Source organism: Dreissena polymorpha, chromosome 11 (genome assembly GCF_020536995.1).
Source record: "Dreissena polymorpha isolate Duluth1 chromosome 11, UMN_Dpol_1.0, whole genome shotgun sequence".
Classification (NCBI taxonomy): domain Eukaryota; kingdom Metazoa; phylum Mollusca; class Bivalvia; order Myida; family Dreissenidae; genus Dreissena; species Dreissena polymorpha.
Genome location: NC_068365.1, coordinates 32,287,090 through 32,305,144, shown reverse-complemented (window position 1 = coordinate 32,305,144; position 18,055 = coordinate 32,287,090). Strand labels below are relative to the sequence as shown.

General features: G+C 35.5%; 1 protein-coding gene across 1 annotated transcript; it reads left to right on the top strand.

The window, feature by feature from the left end:
• The first annotated feature begins 379 nt into the window (after positions 1-379).
• LOC127851753 (cytochrome P450 4F6-like) lies at positions 380-15,047 on the top strand. Its single transcript, XM_052385625.1, has 11 exons — positions 380-655; positions 1,913-2,069; positions 2,598-2,779; positions 5,771-5,895; positions 8,293-8,355; positions 8,952-9,075; positions 9,475-9,613; positions 11,674-11,803; positions 12,127-12,408; positions 12,825-12,890; positions 13,374-15,047. Exons 1-11 carry the CDS (start codon positions 482-484, stop codon positions 13,477-13,479), a joined length of 1,548 nt encoding a protein of 515 aa, XP_052241585.1. The 5' UTR covers positions 380-481; the 3' UTR covers positions 13,480-15,047.
• Positions 15,048-18,055: the final 3,008 nt, after the last annotated feature.

Sequence of the window (18,055 nt, the reverse complement as noted above, 5' to 3'; positions counted from 1 at the left end):
CCTCAAATGCTGGTAAAAGGTTATGTCGTCAATGAAAGCATGTAGCTGTTTAAATACATAATACGTAATTATTTCATTTACGTATATGGGTAAGACACTATTTTAAACAATTTAAATCGAAAATATGGTCAAATATTGCATTATTTATGGATAAATATGTATATTGTGTGTGATTTTAAATAAAATCATCTTGAACACATGGTTTGTTTTGACAAGGTAATTGTTAATGAATTCGGAAAAAAATGTTAAAACTACAAGGGCAGCAACTGCTACTACAGTACGTTATCTCACAGCAGAGTTGTCGTTCTTTATCACACACGTTTATCGCCATGCAGCATGCGTTATCTAAAATTAGATTTTACGGTTGATGTACACAATGATGTACACAAACTATGCGATATCGTGCAGTAGTTCCATGTTTTAACCCGTAGTTCATTTATAGCAGTTCAAACTGTGATTTGTATAAAGCCGTACATCTAATATGGAACTGTTTACATTAAATTTATTGTTTTTCTTGAAATCTGTTTTAATCGGATTATTCCTTATCGCATTGTATAATGCAATTTGTTTTTACCGCTACGTGAAACGCATGGAACGTGCATTTTCTGGTGTCACAATACCTGAAACTCATTGGCTTTTAGGATGTTTTCCATACGTAAGTAGATCTTAGAATTCTGTATACAATACATATTTTGATTGATTGCTTGATACACGGTTGCATGAATAAATATGGCCCTTTGTCAGCTGAGTACGGTGGTTCTTTTGGAGACATCTGTTTTATTAATGTCGTCCCTACGACTAGGTTACTCGTTCCCAGGGCCAGGGCTAGGTTACTCGTCAATCAAATCAAACCAATCAAAATACATGTTGTTTACCTTTTTTCGAAAATGCTGATGCAAACGAGGCTACCATTATTACGGACTTAGTAAAGATTGGTTGTATAATGTACATTATTCTATTAAATCTGAAAAAGTGCCAAACGTCAGTTAGTTCATGTGGGAAAATGGAAAGGGTACAATACTTAAAATCCTAGTCCAGATCCAATCTATTATTTCCGTTTCTCAGAATACTCGTTTACTTTTGAGGGAATTCTGTTCTTTCTTCAATGAGCGTTTACCCATGAAGGCTGATGCAATGCCGGGCTGTTAAGGTCATTTCGTCATGTGCCTATATAAGTCAGCGTCATGAACAATAAAATGTTAATAAACATCCATTGACTTGGTAAATTATGAGCTCAACACCCAACACCCAATACACCTATCAATAATTACTCGAATGTACTAGAAAGACAAATACTTAAAACAAGATGTTTTTCGATTAGTTGCAACGGTTGTAAAACGATAAAAAGAATTGTTCTTTAGAAAAAAACTAGAACAGACACATGTATTATTTTGCAACAATACGAGTACATGTGTCGGTATTGCGTAAACGGAGTCAATAGCGAAAACAATAATGTATTCACGTTAGACTCTACCAGTTAATTTTTTTTTATTCATTACATGTAACTTGTTCGGTTATATTCAGGTATTTGTTTAAAATTTAGAAAGTTAAATGAGGACATTTAAATCGAGTGTACTCCGTATCCCGTTTTTTTAAATTTTCTTTGTGACGTTATCACAATTGAAGATAATTCTCAATATATCATTTGTATTCGTCAAACTTAAACTAAAATACGAAAATGTGTGAACATGTTTCTTTAATTATTGATTTAAGCATTGCACCTTTTGAAGTGTTCGTTTAATTTACATTAGATAAGAATTCATGATTGTAATATCGATTGCCCAAAAACTGAACGCATCATTTACAAGGTAAAACTAGAATGTAATATCCTTTTAAATCGTATATTTTATTGATCACTTTATCAGGCAACAATCCAAATCTTGTTCAAGATTAATTTTACGTTGCCTTTCAGTTTCCCAAAGACCCTACGAAGCGTATTCATCATTTCATCGAGCTTTGCAACAAGAATGTCTGCGAGGATGGGTTCGCCTTCCTGTGGGGGTTCTTCCGGCGTCCTATCGTCATCGCGTGTAGCCCCGAAGCTATGGGACAAATCTGTAAAAGCAACGGTAGGTGTACTTGAAAAAATGAATTTGCATAGATAACGCCGACATCATCCTCGATTGCGCTGAATTGATTTCACATACTTCTCATTTCAAAAAGTGTATTAAACGGCATGTCGCGTCTTGATCATTTTTCATTTCTACATCAATGATTTTTCAGTTAGCATAATTTCAAAATAAGTTATTTTACGCCCGTTACCTTCTCGTTTTTACTCTGTCGATTGATTAACATAAAAACGTGAGCATGTGCAGTTTGAACACAAATAGCATGTAAATCCTACGTTCCCAAGCAACAACTTTTTGCGATTTTGTCTTCATTTTTGGAAATGACTTATAATGTTATGTATAAAATTGTTGGTAATGTCAGTTTCGAAATCATTATAACTTATTGATGAGTAAGAAGGCGTTCAACTGAATAGATGACATTGTGCGTATTTTACTGATGTATAATAAGAAACATTTATGTTATAATCGTATTTATAAGCAGTTTAAGAACGATTCACCGATGTGCCTATATAACAAATGTTTCTGCAGCACCAAAGGCCCGTGGTCTGGTCGGTGTATACCGTCTGATAGAACCCTGGCTTGGGGAAGGACTTCTGGTGGCTAACGGGAAGCGATGGGCCCGGAACAGGCGGCTCCTGACGCCGGCGTTCCACTTTGACATCTTGAAACCTTACACGAAGGTCTTCAACAGGTCGGCAGACGTGCTGGTGGTAAGCGTATGCGTATTTGAAAGACGTTGGTACACATAAAGCGTGTATTATCATAGTGTGAACTGTTTGTTTATTTTGCATTTGCTTTGTGAAATCACGAATACAATGTGGGAAATGAAAATTTTCGTTTCGGATCAAGTCTGCGTCTGTAGGACGCATGTATCAACTTAAACATTCAAGTTTATATAACACCTAAGCTAAATCTGTTCGATGATCGCTGTAGTTCGGCGTTAATAATAAGTAAACAAATTTATTTGAATAACTAATTATCAAACAAGGATGAACAATTTTCAGTGTAAGATAAACATTAATATTATTTGAAAACAATTTTTTATAACTGTTCAATACGAAGTGATGCGAATATTTTGTACATAAACACTATTCCTTTTACATACACCGATGGCCAATTATCCTGCGGTAATGTTTAAAATAACAGCGTTTAAAAGATATAGTCGCCATAAACATATACGTCTTGTTTAACTACTTTCCGCTGTGAACGTGCTCGTCAATAGTGTTACTGAATACCAACCCAGCTGGTCCGCATTCGGTAATGGCAAGACAAATGTGAAGTATTGTATATATGCCACTATGTATGGGGTTGTACTTCCAGCTAATTTGAACACAAACTGGGGAGTCTTAAAGGGGCCTTTTCACAGATTTTGGCATTTTTTAACTTATTCATTAAATGCTTTATATTGATAAATGTAAACATTGGATCATAAAAGCTCCAGTAAAAAATCAAGAAAAAAATTAAAAAAGGAAAAGAACATTGCCCGGAGCAGGTTTCGAACCAGTGACCCCTGGAGTCCTGCCAGAGTCCTGAAGTAAAAACGCTTTAGCCGACTGAGCTATTCCGCCGAGTATACATCCTTGACGTATTTTATACCTTATATAAGCAATCTTCGTAGTTTCACAAAATTTAACGACAAAAACAGAACTCTCCAAATTATTCAATCGTTTCGCGTTGCAACGCTTTATAATTTTTAGGTTTTAAAATCGTCAAAAGATGCATATAATGGCTATATTAGAGCATGGTTAATGTTCAGTATTACTGTTTCCTCACAAATATCATAACTAAAACGAAAACTTACGAATCTGAAACAACTTTTTTCAATTTTGTCAATTTACCAAAGCGTGAAAAGATCCCTTTAACATGTTTGAATTGTATACATGCGGCACTTCGGTGACATTCCGCGTGGTCCATAATTATAAAGCCAATCTCTACAGGAGTGCATGCATTTTCTTTACGCATCTTCTGACCGATCATAGACATAGACAAGTACCAATTGTTTTCATGTAATATTCACCTTGAGCGGTTAAAGAAAGGTTATACTACTAAGTCTTTACATGAAGTTTTGACCGTGAATCGTCACATACATGTTATGTTATTGAATACAACTGTATTCGCATGCAGTATTGACCACGAGCGGTCACAAGCAGGTTATACTCACACGTCTTTATATGCATATTAAACGTGAGCGGTTGAAGACTATTTATGCTACTAAGTCTATTCCTATAATGTTGACCATAACTGGTTACCAAAAAGAGTTTACTACTAAGCCGTCACATACAGTATTCAGTATTGACCATGAGCGGTGACACATACTACTAAGTCTATACATGGACTATTGACTCTGTGGTCACATAAGTTAAACTGCTTTTTTCATGCGGTAGTGATCATGAGCGGTCACAGACATGTTTAACTACTAAGTCTTAACCTGTAGTGTGGACCTTTAGCGGTCACACACTACCGTATTAACACACCGTTTCCCATGCAGTACTTACCAACGAGTTTAAGTGTTTGCATTTGAGCGTAGATAAGGACAAAATTTACTTCGATTAAAATCTTCATATAGCTTTGCATTTCAGCTCACGTGTGTACAATGCGCTCATTGTGAGCTTATTTGTTACTTGTTTTCCGTCGAGCGTCGTTAATATTTTCCTTGTGAACACTCTAGACGCCACCTTTTAGTTTCGATTTGTCTTTTAACTCGAGCAGAACTGTTGTCCTAACGATATCGCGAATGAGTTCGAAGCTGGGTCAACTGAGGTAAACAACTAGATCATTATATTAAATAAAAGAAAACGCTTGTAAACACAACTGACGTAATATATTTGTGCAAAATATTATTAATCTCGATCAGAAAATTTGTTATAATGATATGTCAGCCGACTTCGTAAGTGGATACGCGCCGTTAAAAAAACATATCGCCGCCAGGGGATAGTGCAGTTTTCCTTGTTTTGCTATAGTGAAACCTTGATAACATTGTACCACTCATAGTTGTTCATCTCTGTTTAGGAATCTTTTTCAGCATATTTTTAATGATATCTCAGCCGAGGTCGAACGTGGATATGGTCCGTTAGAAACAGCGACGCCAGGGAAACGAGCAGTTGTCCCTTTATGGCTATAGTAAAAACTGAACACACCATAAAAGTCACCATAATAATTCATTCGAGTTTTCAATGGTTCAGGTCCTAGCAGCATTGGGTTGGGGCAGTTTTCCTTATATTTCTCTAGTGAAACCTCGTGAACACGTTCTCAGAACGAGTGTTTATAATATAAATCCGGTCGATTTCGATAATTGTTCCGCTCCGTTAAAAACTTGTGCATCCAGGGGGAGGCATTTTTTATATTGATGTTGTGAAACCTTTTGAACACTTTCTGTATTACATTTTCGTCCAATCTTCTTGAAACGATCCTCATGGTCCAGATTCTTTGTTGTAAGAAATATCTTGTTTGAGATCGTTAAGGTTCCAGTCGGTTTTTAACATGGTCATGAAGGGGCGAGACAGTTTTCTTTATAAGACTTAACCTTTTGAGCATTCTATAATTTATACGTGTTGAAAAGCAAGAATTTTAATCAAGACATTTGTTCTAATCTTAGCCGAGTTTGGAAAGGGTATCTTGACTTATAGGGGCAACATAGGACTTTTGGCCTTCTTGTTTCGTGCATGGCATGGTATTGCGACGTATTGGTGTGTGTATTTTAGGCCAAGCTCTCCAAGAAGGCTGAAACCAAGGAGAGTTTCGAGGTGTTCCAGAACGTGCTCTTGTGTACGCTGGAGATCATTCTTAAGTGCGCCTTCTCCTATGAAAAAGACGTGCAGCATGCCGGGTAGGGGTTATTTGTATTATTTGTATAGGTTTTTGAAATTGCCTTATAGTGTGGCTGGCAGTCGTCGGTCCCTGATAGGGCATGGTGTTTATAATATTATAATATAATTGCTATTTGTATTAAAGGGGCATTTTCACGGTTTGATAAATTGACAAAATTGAAAAAAACATTGTTTGATATTCGCAAATTTTCGTTTTAGTTATGATAGTTGTGAGGAAACCGTAATACTGAACATTTACCATGCTCTAAAATAGCATTTCCATGCATCTTTTGACGATATAAAAACCTGAAAATTATCAATCGTTGCGACGCGAAACGATTGAATAATTTGGAAAGTTTTGTCGTCGTAATATTTTGCGAAACTACGTTCATCATTCATTGTAAAAGGAAGGATGGCCGAGTGGTCTAATGCGCAGACTTTTTACTCCAGCACTACAGGGGTCAGCGGTTCTAGTCCTGCTGAGGGTTACCTTTTTTCGTTTTTTAAATTTTATTCTTGTTTTTTTTTCTGGAGCTTTTTAGATCCAATGTTCACATTGATCGATATAAAGCATTAAATGACAAACTTCAAAACATGCCAAAATCTGTGAAAACGCCCCTTCAAGGTATAAGAATGGGTCTTGCTGTTGGCGTCAAAAGGTGGTCTTTAGTATGACGACATTGAAATTAAGAATCGCGTGAGCGAACCACTGACAATCAAATAAGTGTAAACTAATTACAGATGCGTCCTTTTGGTGAATATGTGTCTTTCGGTTAACCTTTTTCTTACAGTTTTCACCAACGGTATTTCTACGCCTTCCATATCGCCGTTCATGTAACAATTCACACGTTGACAATGTTACCATAGGAACGCGCTTTAGGTGTCAACCTGACTTTGATATTCACTACACTCCGCGTTCAATCTTTTTTTAAATTGATGACAACATAAACATGACTTGCAGTTGTGCATCATTTCAATCTTCCGGGTCTTTGTCTTCTTCGGTATCTCCAGCCCATCGTCATTATCATCCGAATCATTATCCGAAACATCAGCTTCATCTTCGTCATCATCATCAGAAACATCACTCATCGTCGTCATCATCATCAGAAACATCAGCTCATCGTCATCATCACTTTATCACAGCAATCAGCATTGTCATCATCATTTAATTATCATCTTATAAAAAGCATATCGTCATCTATATATACCTTAAATAATTATAACAGTACCCAGAAAAATGAATTCACGATATTTACACGGTTCAAAGCTTTTTGCTAGTGTACCGAATGCGTCTTAAAGATTTATTGTGATTTTTTTATTGAGGCGCGTCATGCAATATGGGTCTTATGTAAAATTCGAACGGCGACGCTTCAGCAAAGTCTGGTCAGATGCTACCATGTCCGCTTAAGATACCACGAAACCTGTGCATGACTCTAAATAGGGGACACGCTACCTGACCAGACTGCTTGAATGCAAGTGGCATGAGGCACAATTTAGCACGACGCGGTTGGTTCGTAGTTGAGAAAAATGCTATGGTAGAGAAAAATAATGATGTTGCTAATGATGACAATGATTTTACCGGTGACGACTAGGATAGAACAAAAATTCTGATTTTTTTTATGATGATAACGACGATGATTATGATGATGCCGCTGCTGCTGATGATGATGTTAGTGGCGATGATGATGATTGTGATGGTGATTGTGATGATGAATCGGTCAAAAAGAGGATGTACTAGACACTATCAACGTTTTTTTCGTTCCACCATTTACATGTACCACTGCAATGCACATTGGTGGTGTCCAAGTTGAATACCAAATATGGCTTGACGTCATGCAAAAATGTGCTAAGTTTGAGCAACTATATTTAACTCTTTACCACTTAGATACGTATTTTAACGCATGTGTAGTCCCTTAGAAAGTTACATTTAATTAAAGACCTTTCTTACTGTATTCATGTATTAAAGGTTTCATTTTCAACCTTTAGATACTGATCAGCAGTAACAGCATAAAACCTGAACAGACTGCAGGTTACTCGTAGGCTGTTCTGGTTTTATGCTCTTTGCACATAGCCATTTTCACTTTGCTTCTGAGTGGGAGAGGTTTAAATCAGAAAAAGGCGTTTGTTTATAAAATCATGAAATCTGCAGGGTTATGTTTTTATTTCTTTAAATAATTTAACTTTTGCGTTTCTGTCGTTCGGACATATGTATTTAGTGTTCGTTTTTTTTTCACCAAATGAGTCATACGACGAATAGATGTATGGCGCATGTGCAGTTTTGTTTTATTTGTACATTGTACTTTTTACAACAGTCACCGCAAGTAATATATTTGTCATATTACTTGACACGTACTTATTTGCGTGTGGCGATATGCTTTTTGTAACAAATTTGTCAATTTATTTCTTCTTTTTTTAAGGGAGACAGATCCATACGTGAAGGCTGTAAACCGTATTACAGACACCCTGATTGTCCGATTTTTGTGAGTGAATTTAGAACTGTTAAACTGTTTGCATAAATCGGATTATACAAACTTAATTTATTGTTATTCATTAATACACATTCATTTTAAATTCATATGTTGTTTAAAGAAAACATTTTCCATAATTAAACTACACGCGTTCGCATTTAACGTACATATTATGTAATTTAATTTGCTATGCATGCGACGTTCCAATTACATGTGCTTTGTTATTAAATGTGTCGTGTTTTGAGAAAATTGGGCTTAATGCATTTGCGTAAAGTGTCGTCCCAGATTAGCCTGTTCAGTCCGCACAGGCTAATCAGGGACGACACTTTCCGCCTTAACTGGATTTACGTGTAGAAGAGACTTCCTTTAAACGAAAAATGCCATAACAGCGGAAAGTGTCGTCCCTGATTAGCCTGTGTGGACTGCACAGGCCAATCTGGGACGACACTTTACGCACATGCATTAAGCCCAGTTTTCTCAGAACACGACTCAAATGTCTGATAAAACAATTAAAACTTTAATATGCTGTTATGAAGAACTTCAACTCTTAATGAGAAAGATTGTTTAAGGATAAGTCACCCTAAACCTTGACCTTTTTATTTTTGTAGGCGGCCTATCCTTCTATGGGACTTCGCTTTCTACCTGACCGACACGGGTCGCAAGTTCAAGAAAGACTGCGATTTCGTGCATTCTGTGGCGGAGGAAATAATTGACAAACGGAAACAAGCTTTGGTAAGGGACATAACCGTGTTTGATACAATTACCTCTGGTAGATAGGGGTTATCGTTGATTTCTCTTGCAAATCGCCACCTCAAGTCGCCTTAAGAAGCATGCAAAATAGTATGGTTAAAACTTATAAGTTTGATTTATACTATTTGCCCTTTTTAGCTTGTAAAAAGTTTTAACGACTTTTACTGAAGTTAACACTGAAGGAATACAATCATTTGGTATGGGTATTCAATTTAAAACTTTATATTGTTTTGAAACAATATTTGTCAACGTTTATTTTTAGTATCTTATTTTATTGTAGTAAATTTACCTTTGAAATATAAACTTTATAAGTCCTTAAACCGATATGACAACACATTAAACGCGCTGATTAAAAGCTTTATATGTTATGACGTCATTCAGGCGGCCGGAGCGGATGCCGATGTCGCAGAGAAGCGTTACGTCGACTTCCTTGATATCCTGCTTACGGCGCGGGACGAGACGGGGAACGGACTGACGCGCCTCGAGATCAGAAACGAGGTCGACACCTTCCTGTTTGAAGGTAAGGTCAATAAGGGTCAGGGGCCATGTTAATGCGAGGTTTTTATCCCCCAAAATACTGCAGCAATAGTTAAATGTATAGTTTCTAGCCATTCGGTAGCGCATGATGCTTATGCAGGGAGTCGAGTATGGGACACACGTTTATAAAACTATTATTTTTTGGTGATAAAGGACCATACTGATTAATATTTCATAACACGAACGTTAATTAAATTGCGTCATATTTTCAATGAAATTGATCCGTGTTCATCATGCATACACAAATATTTGATTGACCGGTGCTTTAAAAATACAGTATCAGAAAACGCTGTTATATTAAATTCTATATCATATTGGTGTGTGCTATCTTTCGAAATGTTTAAAAACAGTTTAAATCGAGGTTGACAGAGTAGATTAAAACTGATATTTTCAACATCGCAGTTTCTTCTTTGTTGTAAGTATACTATTGTTCGGTTATTCACATTGTCACTTTTAGAGTTGTATTATAAACATTCGTATCCTGAGATCTCTGTAGATAAGAAATGACTTGGACACATTCTTATTCGAAAGATCAATCAATGGAATCGTTATAAAGAGTACTTTGAGAATTAAATCATAAAGAATAGAACGATAATTTATTAATGTAATCAAATAGTATTTTCCACACACTTCAAATGTGAAGGTTATCGTCTCAGTGGTCAAGTTAGGGGCCAATTGGCGCTGGAATGGGATGCGCGCGACTCATATGTAAAAAAACAACACACGTTAATTTACATATACATTTGTACATTCGATCTAAAAGTGAACTTAAAAAGGTCATGAATAATAAATCACCCTTCATGTCAGACCTGATTCGAAATGTAAACCAAGCCCAATATGACGGATACAACTTGAGACACAACCGACATGCCAGAGAACACATGAAAGCATATAATTTATATTTCTTACCCAAAACAATACGTGAGTGGAATCAACTGCCCAAAATCATTAAAAAAATCATCTCGTACAATCATTTCAAACGCCTTAAAAACATAAAAACAAATCCTCACCTCTTTGTTATTTTGGTTCAGGAACTGTACAAATCTTTCACGCACGTCTTCGATTTGAATGTAGCGGATTGGTCCACGTCTTTTACAGAAGGCCTCTAGTATACTCCCGCTTGTGCTCCTGTGGGTCTCCAGAAACAATCGAACACTTTCTGTTGAGATGTCCACATTATAAAAACTTCTGGTACCCCTGCTTTGGCGACATGACGTGCACTATTACTACAAATAATCTGTTAAATGTCTTCGACCGATTGTCCTGTGCAGAAAACGAACTTTTGTTCCGCGCTGTACAGCGATATATAATAGCATGAAAACGTTTTGTGACATGTGTAATCGGCTCTCTACTGCTCTTTAACAAACCGTGTACCAGGACGTTTGCGAGACTGACAGCTCATCAAAACTATTTCTATATTAAGTAACTTTTTTATATGCAGTATATTTCTCTTAAATATTGTCTTCTACCATTTTCACATGTAATGTAAACACTTACAGTTCGACTTCTGACCACAATGATTACAGTCGCAACTCCACACAAACGAAGATGAATTAATATAAGTGTCACATCGACCTTGTCTCCCAATCAAAAGCACATTCAATCTTGTAATATGTATATTTCGATTAATTTGTACATGTATACATGTTTACATGAAGCATTTGCATGAAATAAAGGTGCAACTAAACGATGTATTGTGATGATAACTAACGGCTATTTTTCTTAAACGGCACATTGATTTGAAATGAATCCATTAGATGCATGTTCATATACAAATAATAAAAATAATGAGGAACATTATACATTTAACGAGATATATCGTCTTTAAGTGTTAACCGAATTTGACCTTAAATGGGAAGTAAGGGCCAAGACAAGTAGTTCGCTATGTAAAGAAGTAGCAGTGTAAACGCTGGTAGGCATGCAAAACACACGTATACATAACATCCAGAGAAACTCTGAGTGTTATCTAAACGTGTGCTTTACATCTATTAAATCATTTAGCTGTATGATAAAATCATTAACGGTACCACACATTTCGTACAGGCCACGACACGACCGGGAGCGCTATTTCCTGGATCCTGTACTCGCTGGCACAACATCCGAAGTACCAGAGAAGATGCCAACAGGAAGTGGATGCATTGCTCGCCGGCCGCGATACCGACGACATCGAATGGTGGGTTTTTATTTAGTAGCTACATGTACATTCCACACCTGTTTTCTGTTTCTATGTCTTAGTGGCCGGCCATTTATTAGCGTTATTGTCTTAAAACTTTACTAAAAAGCAACTCATAACATCATGTTTTGGCTGATTTGTGTTTAAAGCATGTTTTCCGCCTTGTTATCTTAATGCAAAATTAAGAGCTATTTAAATGGCAACTACAAAGTCCATTAGACTATCTGTGTCAATGATGGAGTTCTCACCTCTTTTCTGTGGCGTTGATTTTTTACACGATCTCAAAAACTTCGAAATTACTTTCATTATGTTTCCAATTTAAGGTCTGATCTATCGAAACTTGAGTTCCTCACGCAGTGTATCAAAGAAGGCATGCGACTTCACGCACCCGTCCCCATTTTATCACGAGAACTGCAAGAGGAACTTAACATTGGGGGTCGGGCCATACCCCCGGGCTGCATTGTGCAGCTTAATATCTGGGCTCTGCACCATATGGAGAAATACTGGGGCGCAGACCACTGGGAGTTCAAACCGGAGCGATTCGCACCCGAAAACATCGACAAGATAGCTTCTTACCAGTTCGTTCCATTTTCCGCCGGAAATAGGTATATGTCTTAAACATTATTCAGCACTTTCTGACAAATGCTACGTGTAGTATACTTAATTTGCAATATATATCGTTCAGATTTCCTAAATATGTTTCTCGAGAAAGTGTAGTCTATAGAAAAAAGATAGGGTCGATCTGGTTATTGCAAACAAACAATGGTATATGCCTCATTGCTTAATATGTGGTAGCTTGGATATCAGGTAATGTGATGATTACAAACTTATAATATAAAACTTAATATAAATATTAAAAACTTATAATATGTATACATATATCTGTTGGAAGGTTCTGACTGTTTTTCCCTTTACGTTGTTGCAATCAACGAAGCTCCGTCCTTTTATTTACGTCAAACTGTTGAACTTAACACTGTGTGCGGCATTTAATTAACAAGAATGGTCTATTGTTTGTTTTTAGAAACTGCATCGGACAGCACTTCGCGATGAACGAAGAGAAGGTGATTTTAAGCAAACTTCTGAGAAAGTAAGTGCAAAACATTGCAGATGTCGAACATATGATCAAATTTGGTTATTTATTAAAAGGGGTGTTAACTGATAACTTAGTAACTGTAAGTGAAAAAAGCATCTATATTACGGGCAACCGTTAGGATCACAAATAATAGAACCTAATATGTCAAATTGTTTAAGAGAATCACGAACTGTGATCTTATTATGGTGCCATGTAGATGCACACCAAGACTTGTTTGGTTTGGTTTGGTTGTCTTTCAGTTTCATCGAATGGGTCCTCGTAAGATATTTTGTTCTTTTTAGTTTATTAGAAATAATAAGCAATTCACATTTATGCATGCTGTTTTAAGGAAACAATCTCAACTTAATACTTCCAATTCGTGATGTTCAATTGTAATGTGTGTTGCTGATAACTTTTGCATCCGGAGAATTACACACAGTTCTACGCATTAGCGAAAAACTGCAATGCACTCGGCGCTTTGATTTTCATATATTTCAGTTTCACGTTCAGCCTTGATCCTGCTTACGAAGTGAAAAAGAACGCGTCTGCAGTGATGCGAACGGTCGATGGCCTGCATATGTACTCTGAGAAACGGATTTATTGAGACGCTTGGACAAAATGCATGGACTCTTAAAGAGATCAATGCCACTAAGGCGCTTGAATATAGAAACTGGGGTGTTCTGTTTATTTTAACACGTGCTTTTTAGGATTATTGATTGATTGGTTTGTGTGAACTTGACTTCAGTTCTTATTAATCAGGAATTTTATTAATAGATGTGGCTGCAACACGTGTTATTTCAAATCTGAAAAAGATCAATCATAAAAAACGTGTTTTTTCAAGTGTGAAAAAGATCTATCATAAAAAACGTATTATTTCAAGTCTGAAAAAGATCAATCCTAAAAAAACAGTATTTTAAAAGTTGAGAATTTAAATGAGCGACTTCTTATACATCATCTCAAATTAATCATGATGATTTTGATTGTAGCATCTAAAGAAACTTTTCTCAAAGCAATTTTATTCATGTAAATGTGTACAGAAACAGTAACACAAACAATAATGATAGATCAGCATGATTCACAAAAGAGAAATACAGTCCTATATTGTTCTTTGAAAAAACAACATCAAACCCATATAAACTTGTTTCTTATCTTTTAAGGTTTTTAATATTCCTCCATTAACCCATTACAAACTAGATTGACCGTTCACATCATGCTCGATTTGAACCTCCTGTTACTGTCCAACTAATTCCTTAACAACAAATGGAATGTTCACAGAAAGATAAAAGCAAAAGAATAACAAATCACAAACGTATATATTGCCTTCATGTAAGGCACACCACTATGTCAAATAATGCTCAATGGACCATTTTTGTGCATCCCCGCCATTGCAGTCTTGAACTCTGATGTTTCCGCCTGACTTTTCTTCTGCAACATCCAGGCACCTGCCACTTACAACATGCACTATAGTTCCTTTGACCTGTAAATTTTAAATTTGAGAATTAAGTTTTAAGTTATTAGTGTTTCCTGGTCGATTTCGAGTTCTGATGTGAAGGAGTCAATTGTTTAGGAATCAATGTTTGTTAATTGGCTGATAACTATGTGGAGTTCTGATGTGAATGAATAAAAAATGTTTACGAATCAATGTTTTTTATTGACTGATAACAATATGGAGTTCTGATGTGAATAAATTAATGTTTGTTTATGAATCAATGTTTGTTTATTGACTGATAACTATTTGGAGTTCTGATGTAAATGAATTAAAGTTTGTTTATGAATCAATGTTTGTTAATTGTCTGCTAACTATTTGGAGTTCTGATGTTATGAAAACAATGTTTGTTTATGAATCAATTTATGTTAATTGGCTGATAACTATTTGGAGTTCTGTTGTGAAGGAATCAATGTTTGTTTATTAGCTTATTGACTTTTTGGAGTTATGATGTGAAGGAATTAATTTTTGTTTATGGCTGATAACTATTTGGAGTTTTGATGTGAAGGAATCAATGTTTGTTTATTTACTGATAACTTTTTAACGTTCTGATGTGAAGGAATCTATGTCTGTTTACAGAATGTTCTACATGAAGAATGATGTAGATAGTGGTAGTAAGTGCCAAGTATGACTTAAAAAAATTAAAGTGATTCTTCAATATTCCAAAATAAAGAATATTAATTATTCTTAGATTTCAGTGTATATATTGTTTGGTGAAAAGCAATCCAGATATGTATGCAACTTAAACGAGAGAGTAAATTGTGCTGCTACTTTGGTTCTGAACTTTTTTCGGCATGGTTTATTTGGCCAATTATTTTCTTCTTTAAATCATAGAAATATTTTTTAGATCATATAGAATGTACTGAATTTCAAACCATACATAGCCGTCAAACATTTATGCTGTTTATACCATTTAAACAAACTTCAAAAGAACAACAAAAGCAAACACCTATCCATACATTATTGTCCGAAACACTTTAAAAAGAGACTACAGTTTCTTTTATACCTAATGATAAAATATTACATATCTGCAGTGAAATAACAGCAGTTAAAATAAACAAATTGTTATTTTTTCACGGTGAAAATAACAAATTTTCAAAACTGCTTTTTCTTTTTTTAGATTATCATATCAAGATTTACTTCCCTTGTTTGACCCACTTAACAAGTACATGCTTGTTCAAATCTACATTCCACCCAATCCAACAAATTTTCTTTTTCTTTTTTCCTCTTTTCACCGTTATTTACATTGTTAAAGTGTTAAACTGGAGAATTTCGCTGGTATAACAAACACTAATGACGGCATTTTATGTATTGAAATGTATTGAGGCACGCCCCGGGAGAAAGGGTAACGTTTCAGCAAATGGGAAACAGCTGTTAATATTTTCTTGAAAAAGGTGCATAAAAGTAACAGAAAATGTGTTCATGTCAGTGTAAGATCGTTTGTTACTTCACTCGTGATCATAGAAAAATAATATTTTCACTCATGGCTGCGCCACTTGTGAAAATATATCTCAAATGATCACTCGTGAAATAACATACGATCTTACACTGACATGAACACATAGCCTCTATGTATTATGTTCTGTTAATGTTCAAATAAAATAAAATTATATTCGAATGTAATTTAAAATATTTGAAAATTAAAAATTATCAACTTCCTCCAGGAACAATATTACATTCCTTCTGTAAATGTTAACATTCAAAGTTCAGTAGAGTTTGACTCTATAGATGGAACTATATTAGCATACTAATACAAACCTTGTCATTATTACAAGAACATTTGTCAAAGATTACATTCTTGAGGAATGAGACCCAAGAAAATCCAAGTGATGTTTTGTTTAAGATTATGATGAAATGAAACCTAAACAAATCTTGTCATGTTTAAATTTCTGATCATTCATGTCGACGCATGTACTGAGTGCTATTTTGTCACCATTCTTCCCAGAGGTCTCCATACAGCCGTCTTCTCTACGTAGATGGCCATCCTTACTCAGGGAAAACATCTGCTAGGCGAAAATAAGAAATGGATAAATGAAAGTGTGAAAACCCCTGCATGGAAGAAATATTAAAAGGTTGAATGAAAGACAAAAAGACAAAGTATAAAAACTTTTAATTAAAACACTTGCACGGCAGAAACACGTTATTGTTAAATGAAAGACATCATCTGTACTTATTGAAAACACCTGCATGGTAAAAATAAGAAATGCGTAAATGAAACAGTGAAAATCCCTGCATTGAAGAAATATTAAATGGTTAAATAAAAGACAACGTATAAAATCTTTATATCTAAACACCTGCACTGCAGGAATAAGTTATGGTTAATTGAAAGCCATCATCTTTACTTAGTGAAAACAACTGCATGGCAAACATAAGATATGAGTAAATGAAAGAGTGAAAATCCCTGCATGGCAGAAACAAGTTTTGGTTGGAGAGGAGGGAGAGAGAGAGAGAGAGAAGAGAGAGAGAGAGCGAGAAGGACGAGAGAGAGAGAGAGAGAGAGAGAGAGAGAGAGAGGAGAGAGAGAGAGAAGAGAGTGGAGAGAGAGAAGTAAGAGGGAGATGAGAGAGAGATAGAGAGAGTATGAGCGAAGAGAGATAATCTACAGCTAGCTCTCTAGCTCTATCCAATACGAGATAGCTTCGCTAGCGCGCTCATCTATTGCTCGCAGCTCGTATACTATAGCGCGAGCGATGCTATCGCTATATCATCTGCTTCTCTATTTAGCTCTCTCTAGCTCTCCACGCTCTCTCTCTCATAGAGCTCGCTAGCTATATTATATATTAGCTGAGCTTCGCGCGCGCTGTCGTCGCTCTGCTCGCATCTAGACCGAGCGACTTAGAGAGAGGAATTGTTCAAGGTTAGATTGTGTAACAAACGTTAGGTATATTATATAGAAGCATTTTTATTACTCGTAAAATCTACTTCATTTTGGTTTGTATTCTAAAGTAGGTGTATTTGACAGAGGTTCTTCTTCAAGTCGATAATATAACAATGTTGGCAAAATATAGTTATATAAAAAAAAACGTAATGATAATTCAAGCAAGGTAATTGATAGCACTCGATCGATTGATTTAGATGAAGTCTGAGGATTTTTTAATCAGCTATTATTATTTTGAATAAATAATTATTTTTTTAGTGCGTTAGTTTATTGTGGTATTAATTAGTGATCATAACGAAATATTGCACATATGGGTGCAATATGAAAAACAGGCAAACATACATAAGCAAAAATTCCATCTAAGGCTTTGCTACAGTCACTACGATTATAGTTGCTAAACAATGTGTCAATATTATTTAACTGTCATGAAATTCTTCAAACGTCAGGCTTGTAAAGGTTTGTAAAACATTCGATCTTGTTAAACCACTTATTTGTTCATCACATACGCTTTATATATAGATTACCTGTATTAAACGAGATAAAAATCAAGTCGATATTGGCATGTCATGCGACATTATCTGGAGTTTGATTACCGAACAAATTTATTGTGCATTAAATCTGAAGATTCAATGCTAAAAGACAATCTAACAAACGGCAATCGTTACCTTTTTGATAGAAATAAACACCAAAAGATTGATGAAAAACATAAATGCAATTATATATGATGTTGTCAAATTGCATTTAATTTCTGATGCAATTCATATTAAAGTAAACATCACATCATGTCACTTAACCCCAACAAATAAAAATCCCAAC